The sequence below is a fragment of the Mustela nigripes genome, chromosome 4 (genome assembly GCF_022355385.1).
Source record: "Mustela nigripes isolate SB6536 chromosome 4, MUSNIG.SB6536, whole genome shotgun sequence".
Classification (NCBI taxonomy): Eukaryota; Metazoa; Chordata; class Mammalia; order Carnivora; family Mustelidae; genus Mustela; species Mustela nigripes.
The window spans coordinates 150,469,842-150,482,341 of NC_081560.1; the positions used below are offsets into that span (position 1 = coordinate 150,469,842).

Here is a 12,500-nt window from a genome sequence, read left to right on the forward strand (position 1 = left end):
CCCAGCAGAGAGTGGAGCTCTGCTTGCCCTTTTGCCTTCTCTTTGGAAAGACACCCCCCCCCCCCCCAACCAGCTGCTGCCCTTCCAGCTTGTGCTCAGAATGAACAAATGCAGAGTGGGCCTGGGTGAGGACCTGAACCCTTCCAGACCCTCTGTTTGAAAGTGGCTTGCCTGATCTCGACGGGCTCACACTCAGCTGGCCATAGATGTATGAGAAGAAAATGCTCATTTCAGTACAACTCTGAGATGTTGTGAATGTTTGTTACATGCGATCATCGCAAAAACAGATGACACAAGCAATTTTCTCCTCCTGGCTTCACCAGCCTTCCAACGAATCGTGTAATCCAATACCTTGTATAAAATCAGTCTTTGCTGAGAATTCTTTTTTTTGGGAATTCTGAGAAAAATGTTACTTTACTGTGTTGGGTAGAGGGATGTTCGTGCCGATAAATGACTAGAAAAGCTGAATAAAATACAGAAAACCTCTTTTCAAGTCACTGGAGAGCTCCCAAATCGACAAGCTGACAAGCCATGATCTCTGAAGGAGGAAAACACAAGGAGGTGAGCTGACATTCTGTGAACCACTTTATTCCTTCAGGCAATGCATTGATTCTCATTAAGGGGCTGGCCTTTTGGGCAGAGGGCTGAGGCTTAGAGAGAGTAAAGGCAGCAGAGTGGCTGGAGTTGGAGAGACAAGACAAAAAATTGGAGATTGAGGTTGCCAAAGCAGCTGGGACTAAAGAGGTAAGAGGTTGAACAGAAAAGGGATAGAAGAGTAATTCTGACACTTAGGGTTTTTCCCTTTGAGGCATTTGCTGATTATGAAGTTATGAATTAATTTATGCAGAAAGCTCATGGAAGATGGCAGGGCTTTCCTCCTCTCTCTCTCTTCCTTTCTCTCTCTCTCTTGCTTTCTTTTTTCGTAATACCATGACACCGAGGAGATAAAAATTGGAGTTTATGACCCACTAAGGAAGAGGAGTCTAGTAAACACACCAGAACCTCATTTGGTGATTGAAATGGTACCCTTAGAAGACTACACCCTAAAAATGGGGTGTAGTCATAGAACCTTACAGGTGGTCATAGAGGTGGTCATAGAACCTTACAACAACTGCAACCCACGGGCACCAAGGTAGCTCAGTTGGTAAAGCAACTGACTCGGGTCATGATTTTGGCTCATGTCATGACCTCAGGACTGTGGGATCGAGCCCTGTGTCAGACTCCGTGTTGAGTGTGGAGTCTACTTAAGATTTCCCTCTCCCTTTCCATCTGCTTCCCACCACCCCACCCAACTCGTGCCCTCTCTTAAATGCAAAAACAAAAGCAAAAAACCCTGCAACCCAGACTCCAGTTAGTTCACTACTGCACTGGATTCAGGTGACCTCTCCCCATTCTGTCAGCCAGAGGATATAGTAAGCCCTCTCCGAAGGAGTACCGTCTTCTGGGGCACCCGTAATTTATCACAATGGTCAGTGCTGGACAATATATTGTCAAACATTCCAAGTGACAGAACCAAAGAGGGAAACACACACAGTAAAACTGACCCATTGATGTCACAGGTATTGGTATGACTGACAAACCAGAGACTTTCATCAGAGAGTGGGAATTGATCACAAAGCATCAAATGGAAATTTAAAATTGAAAGAATGCAGTAATTGAAATTAAGCACTCAGCATATAGGTTAACTACAATTAGACACAGCAGAAGAAAGATTTAGTAAAATGGAAGAAGGCAGGGAGTGGAAAAGGCAGCCCAGTGCCTAAGAGTCCTGCAGGAGCTGCCGGGAGAGCTAACAGGTATGTAATTGGAGTCTCAGAAGAGGAGAGGAAGAAGGGGCAGAAATCGTATATGAAGAAGTATGGGCTGAGAATTTTCCAAAACTTACGGAGGTTTGCTACTCCCAAGGTAGATAAATAAAAGGAAAATTGCCTGGAGGTATACCATACTCAAATTCCTGATAACCAAAGATAAAGAGAAAATATTAAAAGCAGCTAAGGGTGGGAAGGAGAGGGAGATGCATTACTTTCCAAGGAGAAACAAAAGATGATAACTCACTTGTCAACAGCAATGATGGAAGTAAGAAGATAATGAACACCATTTAAAAACTCTTGACAGAAAAGGTCAGCCTAGAATTCTATCCCCCCCAAATCCTTTAAAAATGAACTTGAAATAGACATTTCTAATCAAAAACCAAGAAAATTTGCTGTGAACAGTTGTGCACTAAAAGAAATACTAAAAAGAGTTCTTCAAGTAGGAGGAACACGATCTCAGAATCCCAGAAACGGAGGAAAGAATGAAAAGCAAAAGAAAGAGCAACTCTGTGACTGAATATAGGTGGGAATTGACTGAACATAATAATAATAGCAATGTCTTGCTAGGTGTAAGATATGTGTGGGATTGAAATGAATAATATCAATACCATTAAAAACTGGAGGTAAGGAGAGATCAGCCAAAGGAAACGGAGGGACATACCATGTTAATGGATGGAAGTTTCAATATTGTAGGGATAGAAAATGGGTCCCAAACTGGCCTATGTACTCCATCAAAATCCAGTCAAACTCAAACACTTTTTTGGTGTGGCAATTGACAAGCCAATCCTTAAATACTTTGTGGATATTCAAAGGACTTGCAAAGTGGAAAGACAGAGAGCTTATAAAGTAGACATGCAGGGATCACCTGGTAGGTGAGGGTAGAAGGGTAGAAGAGGATGGAGACAACCCAGGCCAGCTCCCTCTGGTCCACTGGAAGCACTTGTGTAGTTTTTGCTCTTACCACGTCTGTAGACATTTCAGCCCCATACAGCAACCCCTTCCTCCTCTCTCTAGAGCAGAGAACTATCAGTCTCTTGCCATTGAGATTTTTCAGCTGTGAATCAGACATACCGGTCCACTCTGTCCTGCCAAGGGATCCTTACCAGCTTTTCCAAGTGGCCCTGGAAAGGCCACCTAGTAGGCATGAATGTCACCTTGAAATGTGGGGGTGGCTGGCACCTCTTGTCTCGGGACCCCGGGTGAAATGGAAACCATTCTAGGTTAGTAGCCTGCTAGACACACAGAGAGAATGTGTGTGCTCTGATGCTATTAGCAATGACTGGAGTGTGGGCTTTGTTGGAATGTGTGTGTGAAATAAGTGTGTGAAATTCTGTCTGTACGGACCACTGCCAGGTAAAGCTTGTCTTTGTGCATGGACAGAGATCGGGAGTGAGATCGAAGAGGCACACTCGAGTATAATGCTCACTACTTTCTTTTGCTGAAGTTGTTCACTGCGTAAGAGATGAGACGGGTTTGAAGTTGGTTCCAGGTATACGGTCACAGTGCATTGACCCCACAAGTTCAAAAGCATGTGGGGGAAAATACAAGCTACCCGTTCAGTAACAGTGATAAACACAGTAAAGGCTCATTACCCTGAAGACAGTGTCATGGGGAGGTGATGACCGGGATTTGTGCGGACTCTCAACTCGATGAGCCTCACGTGGGCACCTGTCACAACACAGTCATTCTAATGAAATCGCTGGGTTTACAGGGAAAGCTCTCAGCCCTGGGGGCTGCGCTTTGGCTGCGTGCTTTCGCCATTTCTTGCCCAAAGTGAGTTGTGCAAGCTGAACGCTGTCAACCAGGGTGACCACAGAAACCCGTAGGACAGCCAGCTGGAAGACCAGGGGTGTGAGGCTTGGGTTCTGGGGAGGACGGGCCGTGGGCAGGATGTGACATGGCCCTGGGAGGGACCCAACACAGGTGAGGGCCTCCTCCTGGTACAGGGAGTGGATGTCCACTTGGTGGGCAGTGTTCTTCCCCAGGCCTGAAGCCGGCGAGTCTCGATCCCTGAGAGCTTTCTCTCCCGAGCTGTAGACACGCTGTGCTGCGCAGGCATCTGGGGGCTGTTCCATTCCAATGTGTCCAACCCCCACCCCAACTTTCAGACGGGACTCTTTATTGTGGGCCAGCTGGAATCAGCTCTTTGGGCACCCCCACCCCCCACAATTTCCCCAGAGCAGTTTGTTTTCTCTGCTTGGCGGGAGGCAGGAAGACCACAGCTGAGACACTGTGCCCGTCCAGCACAGACCTACCGTCAGCTTTCCAGAATGGTGGAGCACACACAGCTCTGCTATCACTGAATAGAACAGTTCTTCTGAAGGCCTGAGATCCCAGTCCAGATGGGGACTGTGCTGACCATGGTTTGGGACTCGCAGACCAGGCAGCAGCACGGCGTCTCTGAGGCTGGCAGGTGGTGGCCAGCCATGCTGCTGACCCGGCTGGAGCTCGCTGGTCCCTCTTCTCTCCTGCCTCTCAGCACACACGCTGCCCTGGCTCAGGCCGCCCTGGCAGCCCAAGGAGATGCTGGCCCGACCATCCAGGCTCGTGGCTGCCACGGGGGAGGGCAGGCTCCGGAGGCAGAACGGAGGTCCTGAGCCGAGTCAGGGCTCAGGGGTGGGACAGAGCGCGTGCCAGCGCTTCACCAGCTCCTTGGGCTTGCTGAGCATCGCGTTCCAGTGCTCCAGCTGTCTGCCTCGGGCGTACATGTAGGGGCCCACCACCAACCGGCCCAGCTGGTGGCTGTCTGTGGGGGAGGGAAAAACGCTGTCATTCTCCAGAGCACAGAAGCCACCCAACTTGGGCAGTACCCCCAGTGCCTTCTCTTTCCCTGTCTCACTCTTCCTCTCAGAAGCCAGAGCTAGCCGCTCCCTCTTGAAGCAGGAGCAGGCAGCCCCCAAAAGGTCCTGGCTTTGCTCTGGAACTAAAGATGGGGGAGAAGGGAGCCCAAGTGGAGAGCCAGCAGAAGCCACCCTTTGACCTCTCCGTACGTTGCCACGGAGAGACAAACTGAGCAAAGATGGGTGTGAATCTCGGCTCTCCTACTCTCAAGCTCTGTGTCCCTGGGCATGTATCTCAGCCTCTCTGAGTTCTAGTTGCCCTAGGCAGAGAACAGAAACCTCTCTCTGTGGGTCTACTGCTTGAACGCTCTTCCTGTGCCCATGTCCCAAAGAGCCTGTGGGTGGGGGAGCAGCCTTACTCTCCCCTCTGGTGCTCTGCAGCACGGTCAGGCTGAGGCTGGCAGTGTCCAGCTCCGCAGGATCGGCCTTGAAGCTGAAAGTCTCGCTGTACACGGGGTTGGCTGAGCCCAGCACCGCCGAAGTCTTCTTGCACTTGACAAACTTGTTGTGGTTCATCAGAGACACTTTGACAAACACACCTAAGGGGCAGGGCATACAGTGGGCTGGGCTGGGAGGGAGAGGCAGGGTCCAGCCTCTGGCCTGTGGGAGGTCTGGCTGGGAGGCCACACGCCCACCTTGGGCATCAGGCCCCTTCTGCTGCAGCCAGAGGGCACCAATTACAAGAGGAAACAGGGACGATTAGTGTATGGGCTTACACCCGAGGAAATACTTGGCTCCCTTCCATCTCCTTCCTCTGTGCCTCCAGAGTGCATCATGGCTCTGCTGGCCCTTGCTTCCCAGAGCCTGACTGGCTCCCTGGAGCTCCTCAAGCACCTTCTTCTTCAGAGGGTCAAGGTTTTGGGGGTGGGGCTCACATGAATTTTAGATCCACGGTGGAAGGTTGAATGACAACTTGCTTATGGTGACCCAGATGTGGAGACACACAGGGGTCTGATAGCTACCACTCTGCTTGCGGGGCCGGGGGGCGGGCGTTGGGGGTGCATAAGGGCAGGACATTTCGGTGAGCCGGAGCAGGGACTCCACTCCTCCAGCTGCTGGGTTCTGGGCGCCCAGAGGAAGCAGAGCACTGCGCTCCCTGTCAGCCTGAAGCGTCTCCTTTCTGCCCAGTGTCCTGCCTGGTGTACAGGGAGCCCGCCCAGGGGGCAGTGGGGCAGGGGGTCTGGCCCCGGAGGAAGTGGAATCCTTCACGGAAGGGCAGAGGTGGAGGAGGAGGGATAGAACCTTTACGGAGCCAAGATGCTGCCTTGGGAAAGGAGAGGGGAGGACTTGGTCTTGGGGGATGTTAGGGGTCTTGGTGGAGGCCAAGGGGATACAGTCTTGGGTTCAATAGAAGGAAGTGGCTTCCCACATCACAGCCGTCCACAGAGGGTAGTGAGCACTCCATGGTGGGCCACAGGCAGGCAGAAACTGAAGGGCCAGAGGAAGGGGTCAGACTCCAGCCCAGGCCACAAGCTCACTGGACAGGGCCCGCCCTGCAAAGGAAAACTTACTGACGAAACTCGTGTCCTCCTGGAGCTGGAGGCCCTTGGCTCGCAGCACGACCACAGTCAGGCGACACAGGCAGTCATTGTAGCTGAGACAGAACTGCAGGTCTCCAAACTCGGAGGGAGGCTGGAGAGGCCCGGAGGAAAGCATCCCTGTCACTCAGCAGGTGCTGGAGAGGCTGCGGTATCTGGCCTCCTCCCAGCAGTCAGGCTCTGGTCCTGGGTTACACACCCATGGTGTCTCCTTTCAGCCCAACGGCATTTTACGGATGGGGAAACTGAGGTCTGGACAGTGGAAAGGGCTTGCTGAAGCTCACACAGTAGTGAGTGTCAGAGCTGAGGGTTCAAACCCATGTCTAGGGGATTCCAAAGCCTTTTTCAAGATGCCTGGGTCTTCTGAGGGGTCAGGAGAAGAGAGGGCAAGCCTGGTCCATTTGGGGTATCACCTTTCACAGGTGTCTGATATGGAGGGGAATCAAGTTGATCCAGGTAATCTGGTCTCCAGGGCAAAAGAACCTCAGGCCACCTTTCCTTGCCCAAGGGTAGCTCTGCCCTGCCCCCTGGTCCCAGGCCGCTCCAGCCCAGTTTCATGACCCCAAGTCACACTTGCTTGGGTTGATGCTGGCCAGCAGGCACTGGGCCACACTGCTGGCTGCCCCTGGGGGTCTGACACACAAAAGTATATGCTTGGTGACCTTGACCTTTACCTCTCCACTCTCAGCCTCCAGGTCTCTCCAGATGACATGCGGGCAGTCACCGGCCAGGGGCTCATTTCTCAGGGGGAAGAACACCTGGCCCAGGAGCTGGTGCTTCCTCTGCCTGTCCACGTGGTACACGGAGAACCTGAGTACCCTTTGAGTGATGTTCTTGCTGGACACCTGGGAGAGATGAGGGTCTGGGCTGGGGTCAGGCGTGGAAACAGAGGATGGGAGGGTGTGGTACACTGTTCTCGACACAGGAGATTTTGGTGAGAAGTGGTTCAGCCAGGAACCTGCACCCCCCCCAAACCCAGACATCGTCAGGGGACCGTTCCAGTAGTGGGGACCCATCCCCCGGGGACCAGTGGCAGTGGGAACATGTGCCAGAGCCTTGCCCTGCAGAGTGAGTTCAAGGACCAACAGTGTCTACCCCTCCCCTGGACCTTATTAGAAATACAGGACATGGGGCCCCATCTCAGGCCCATGAAGGAAATCCACCATTTAACAGAACCTCCAAGTGATCTGCCTGCACATAAAAATGTGAGAAGTCCCCCACCGGAGCCCAGGGAACCTGCCCGGCTCTGCCGTCTGAGTTGGGCACCCCAGACCTCTCTCCGAGACTCAGTCTCCTCACCTGAAATAGTTCCTACTCTCTGAGTTGTAAAACCCCAAACACAGTGTTAACCCTGTGGCAGATGCTCAGTTAATACAGATTTTCTTCTCTTCCTCGTCTCCTTCTCCTTCCCCCTCAAAGAACAGAGAGGCCAGGATCAAGTTGGGGTGGGGACTGGTCAGGGAAGCGATGAGCAAACAGAAACAAGTTTGTGAACACGCTGCGTGGCCACGCTGGGCAGCACGGCTACATGTCTTGGCTTTTTACGTTCTGAGGAGAACAAGGTCACCTGTGAACACCCGCAGCCTTGACCCCCCAGCAAAACAGGCGGGATCTGGGCCCCATGCCAGCTCTCCATGCAGCTCCAGCTCTCGGGCCCAGAAGAAGGCAAGAATTCAGGCTCTGACCTCAGCAATCACCCTCTTCCCGGATGCTGAACGGCCTCTCCTCACCTTGCCAGCCAGCCTACTGCCTGGCTCTTGAAAATGTTTGTCCAAGGCCTCAAGGCAGCTCTTGATGCCTGGTTTCCCATCAGGGCCCCCAGTCACCTGCTTAGACTCCCAGGCCCCTGTGGGCTTGGCTCAGTGCCCTGACAGCCTCTGCACCTGCAGACCATGAGCCGGCCTGTTCTCAGGGCAGCCAAGGCAGCACGGGCTGCACGATGGCTCTTGGACCCTGCACTGGCCTCCGACACACTAGGCGAGTTCCTGCCCCCGCTCTAAGGGAGCGTGGGGGTCTCACCCTCTGCCTTTCTTGGATAACCTTGCCAGAAACCCCCTAAGGCTCCAGGGCTTTGGACTGCTTCTCCAGAGCCTCGTGGGCCAGAGCCTGGCATCCAGTAGGTGGTCCGAGGATGTGTTTTCTCTTTCTCTCCTCCAGGCACCCCTGAAACAGGGAGCCCAGCCCTCTACCCCTCACCTCCCTCGCTCGCCCCCACACCCCCCAAATAGGGCTCTTGCAGACCCTGACCTGTCCGGCAGGTAAAGTAGACCTGGTGGCAGCACGGGCCTGGGAGGCCTTCAGGGCCCTAGCTGTCACAGGAGGCTGGGGTAACCTGGACCCTGGCTGCTCCTTCCCCGGAGGCCAGACCCTATATGCTGCAGGGGTCGTACCTGGAAGATGAAGTGCTCATCAAACTGCGGGCTGGAGGTCTTGCGTTTGGTCTTCGACTGGAGGAAGCGCCGCTCATCGGGCAGCAGGTGCAGCTTCACGAGGGGGCTGCAGCTCTCCGAGGGGGCTCGCAGCCTCCGAGCCTTGATTAAGCCCACCAACAGCCGCTCGGCATCCTGCTGATATTCCACGGAGAACCACAGCCGTCCCAGGCAGCCCTCAGGGAAGTTGGTTTCACTCTTGTCCTCCAGGAACTTATATAGATCTGGGTTGATGGTCCCCACCGTGCCTGTATTTCCTATAACACAGGGGCGGGGTGGTCTGCCAGGCCCGAGGAAGACAGGGACAGTGGTGGGAGGTGGATAGCAAGCTCTGGGCTTCATCGCCCCTGCCCCAGCCCATCTCTTCTTGCCTGAGCTTCCAGGAGACAGTTCTCTGGCTTCTCCTTACCACATCCTACCCACACCCTTCTCTAGACTGGACACAGCCCCTCTCTCTAGGACTACTCCTCCAGGAAGCCTGCCAGCACTAAGGCATGGTATATCCAGTCCTGCTCCCCTCTGAGGCCCCCAAAAGAGTGCCCATTTAACTCCATTTAACTCCAACCCCTAGGTCAGGGCCTGCTTGGTGGGGGGGACCCAGTGCCCAGCTCTTGGCCTGGCTCCTGTCCATGGGGTCCACAGGATGTCTCAGTGATGAAGTTTTGCCTCTTTTCTTCCTCTTCAAATTAGAGGGGACTAGCTGATCCCTTCTGGTTCCTGGGAAGGTATCTTGGGAGGTCTTCAGAGCAAAGCGGTAGGCAGAAAGCTGTGTGCTCGGCTCCTAACACTTGCCCTCTGGATCACGGAACCTATCAGCCTAGAACAAAACTCATTGAGCGCTCTGGGTTCTAATCCCAGACCTGTTGCTTACTGCCTCTGTGACCTTGAGCAGGGCACTCTTAACTTTCCGAGCCTCTGTTTATGAATGTGTAAGACGGGGCAAGGATCTCTTTCCCCACAGAGGCATGGGGTGAGGTAGGTCTAAGGCCACAACGGCACCTGAGGCCAGATCTGGCACAAGCTGGGGGTGCAGCAGGCATTCGGTAAACCCAAGTACCTGGAAAGAGTGGTCACTGGGCAACTCTTTTCAACGGAAACCAGAAAACTCTGCCCAGAGCACTAGGATTGCAAGGAAAATGGCATTACTGCTGAGACCCAGCAGAGCCCAACCAACAGCCACCTTGCTTCTGCTTCACTCCTGTGGTCCAGCCTAGGGGGGTGGGCTTGCTGCCTAAATTCTGCCCCCAGGAGGCCAGTGGTGTGGGCTTTCCCCATGTATCACAGTCCTGGTGGTCTCTGCCCCCAGAATAAGCGGACCTGGTCACGGAGGGCACTACCGGAGGGCTGCTGGTCCCGGCGGTTTTCCAGAACCAGGCCCGTGAAAGCAAATGGGCCCACCCTGGCCTGAACAGACCCTGACCCCAGCACTCACCAACGCTGCCACTGGAGGGGCGGGGCAGGAACTCTGGGGAGAGGCAAGGGTCCTGTGGGGCCTGGGCCCACTCTCCACGGTGTAGGGGTACCCAGTCTTGGTCTTGAAGGGAAGGAGGCACCACGAACGGCACACCTGGAGGCCTGTCCCGAGGTGGGGAGATGATATACATATTGGTGGCCAGTGACCGTTGTGGCCTCCTTGTGCTCAGCCCATAGGGGTTGAGGGCTGGAGGCTGGGGGAAGAAAAAACAGCAGGAGCCAGGAGGAGGCAAGAGCACTATTTTCTGGGTCCACATTCCCCCACCATCCCCCCACCAAAGCTAACAGCTATGCCCATCTGCAGCCAGTGGAGACTTGCTGAAGGAGCACTGCTTCCGGAGTCATTCTGCCCGGACTCAAATGCCTGTTCTGGCACTTACTAGGCCTGCTTTATGTCCTCTGGGTCTGTTTTCTTATCTGGAAAATGAGCCTCACAATGCCTGTCCCAGAGCTTGTCGTGATGATTCTGGGGTTGCTTTGTAGCATGGTAATGGCATAGAGGAGGAGCCCCACAAAATAGACTTTCCTCCCTACCCCCCACCAAGGGAAACTCCACATCCTGCCTCACCTGCTTGTCTGCGTCCTGGCAGGTGGGGGGTAGAGCTTGCCCCCCTGTACGCTGGAGGCAGTGGTGCTCCCTGGCAGCTCCTCATAGGTGGACAGGGTCCGAAGCTTCTTCCAGAGACAGCAGCTCACCCAGATCAGCAACAGTAGCAGCAGCAACCCCCCAGCGAGGCCCCCAATTACCAGGGCCACCTTCTCTGGGGGCAGAGACCACCCGGATTGTGATGCCAGGGGGAAAGGCACTCCCCCTCGCACCGCTGGCCTGCAGGGGGTAGGGGGCAGAATGTGGGCAGCAACCCCACCCCCTGGGTTGGACTCCAGAACTGACACAGAAGCAGGCTTCCTGTTGCTTTGGAAAGCGGCAGGCCTTGGGCTTGAGATTCTGGCTGAAATGAACCATTTTCTCATGCTCCTGATGAGACATTCCATCTGCTTTCACCAGAACCTTTATCTTTCCAGGTTTCCGGTTCAGCCTTGAAGGTAAGCTTGAGTGTGGCCATTCTGTACTTACAGGAAGCCCAGGAAGGGATGATGCCCTGGTTTGCAATCCCTGTCCTTTTTGGTCCTGGGGCCTGCTGAGAGACTGGGCTCGTGTTTGAATTCTGTAACGTTCTCTAAAACCCAATCCTTTTCCTCAACCCTCTATCAAGATGAAGCCACTTAGGGGGGATCAGTTGAAGACAACGGAAAGGAGTGTCGATGAGGAAGGGCGCAGTAGGTGCGAGAAACAGAGACACAAGGACAGCTGACTGCCTGCACCCCATCATTTGAGGGGGCCTGGCCGGATCCACTCGCGTTCAGCGCCGGCTGAGAGCACCGAGACGCTCGTTCCCAGGCGCCGGCTGCCCTCCAAGGACAAAGAAGGTGCCTGCTTTACGTCACTGTGGACAAGGGGCTTCTGGCATAGGGTCTGGAGCGAGGGGACTGGTGAGAAGGCCAGATCCCCACACTTTCTGCCTCGCAACCGTCTGGGAGCAGTCTCCCTCTCCACTTCACCCTCGCCCCGCGCTAGGAGCCACGGGCAGGGTACGGGCTGCGCCCCGGCGGGGCAGGCCGGGAGAGGCAAAGTGCGGCCACGGCTGGGGATGGGCAGGGGGCCCGGATGCAGCGCTGGGCGCGAGGGTACGGCGAGGGGCACTTACCCGCCATGGGACTGCTCGGGCCGGCTGTAGGGGCCGGGGCGCACGTATCTCCGCGCCTCCAGCCTCTGCGGGGCAGGCTTTTAAGGCCCGGCGGGGGCCGTCGGGAGGGCGCGGGGGCGGTCCCTGGTCTCGCTGGGCTCTGGCTACAGACCGCGGGTCTGGGAGCCAACCCCCGGACTCCGCAGCTCCGCCCCGGCCAGGCTCGCCAGAGTGGAGCCCCTGGTGCGTGCCCGGAAACTGCAGGGCTCCAGGCTGGGCGGCACGGGGCGCCCGGGGCTCCCAGCAGCTCGGGTGGGGTGGGGTGCGAGGGCCCCCCGCTCGGGGAGTGTAGGGTGAGAGGGCCCCCGGCTAAGGCCTTGGCCGCCGCGTCTGATGGAGGGCTCAGCACCCGAACCTTCACGCCGGCCTACCTGGTCAAGCCACTTTTAGGTCTAGGAGTGCGCGTGCACCTTCCGCGGCCCCCCGCAGCGTGAGGTCCCCCCCTACACCCCCGCTCCGGCCCGGCGCCCATCCGCATTCCTGGGGCCTGCCCAGCTCCCAGGGCGGACTCTCCTCTCCGGGTCCCCGTGGCTCGCGCTGCGGCGATGAAGTTCACTCGTCCACCGTCGCAGCACACAAAATAACGAGGCTTTGGAGAGCCCTGGTTCTGCAGCAGGCCCTCCGACAACGACTCTGGGTTCCGACTCTGCTCCCCACCCACCAG

General features: G+C 55.5%; 1 protein-coding gene across 2 annotated transcripts; it reads right to left on the reverse strand.

Moving 5' to 3' along the window:
- Positions 1–2,598: 2,598 nt before the first annotated feature.
- Positions 2,599–12,275, reverse strand: LOC132016575 (synaptotagmin-15-like). Of its 2 annotated transcripts, XM_059397968.1 has the most exons (8): positions 11,798–12,275; positions 10,660–10,852; positions 10,051–10,193; positions 8,580–8,875; positions 6,864–7,034; positions 6,163–6,283; positions 5,011–5,190; positions 2,599–4,557 (listed from the first exon to the last, which is right to left on the reverse strand). In XM_059397968.1, the coding sequence occupies exons 1-8, from the start codon at positions 11,802–11,804 to the stop codon at positions 4,415–4,417; spliced, it is 1,254 nt and encodes a 417-aa protein (XP_059253951.1). In that variant the 5' UTR covers positions 11,805–12,275; the 3' UTR covers positions 2,599–4,414. The 2 variants fall into 2 exon arrangements, with proteins under 2 accessions (XP_059253951.1, XP_059253952.1); XM_059397969.1 differs by lacking the exons at positions 10,051–10,193; positions 10,660–10,852 and having other exon boundaries at positions 11,798–12,274.
- Positions 12,276–12,500: the final 225 nt, after the last annotated feature.

What these genes read in the sequence shown, in the direction of transcription:
- LOC132016575 (XM_059397968.1), bottom strand. An exon ending in CCCCTCCAGTGGCAGCGTTG is followed by an intron (nt 8,876 to 10,050) that starts GTGAGTGCTGGG and finishes CCTGTGTTATAG; the next exon opens with GAAATACAGGCACGGTGGGG. An exon ending in GCAGAGCACCAGAGGGGAGA is followed by an intron (nt 4,558 to 5,010) that starts GTAAGGCTGCTC and finishes CCTCCCCCACAG; the next exon opens with ACAGCCACCAGCTGGGCCGG.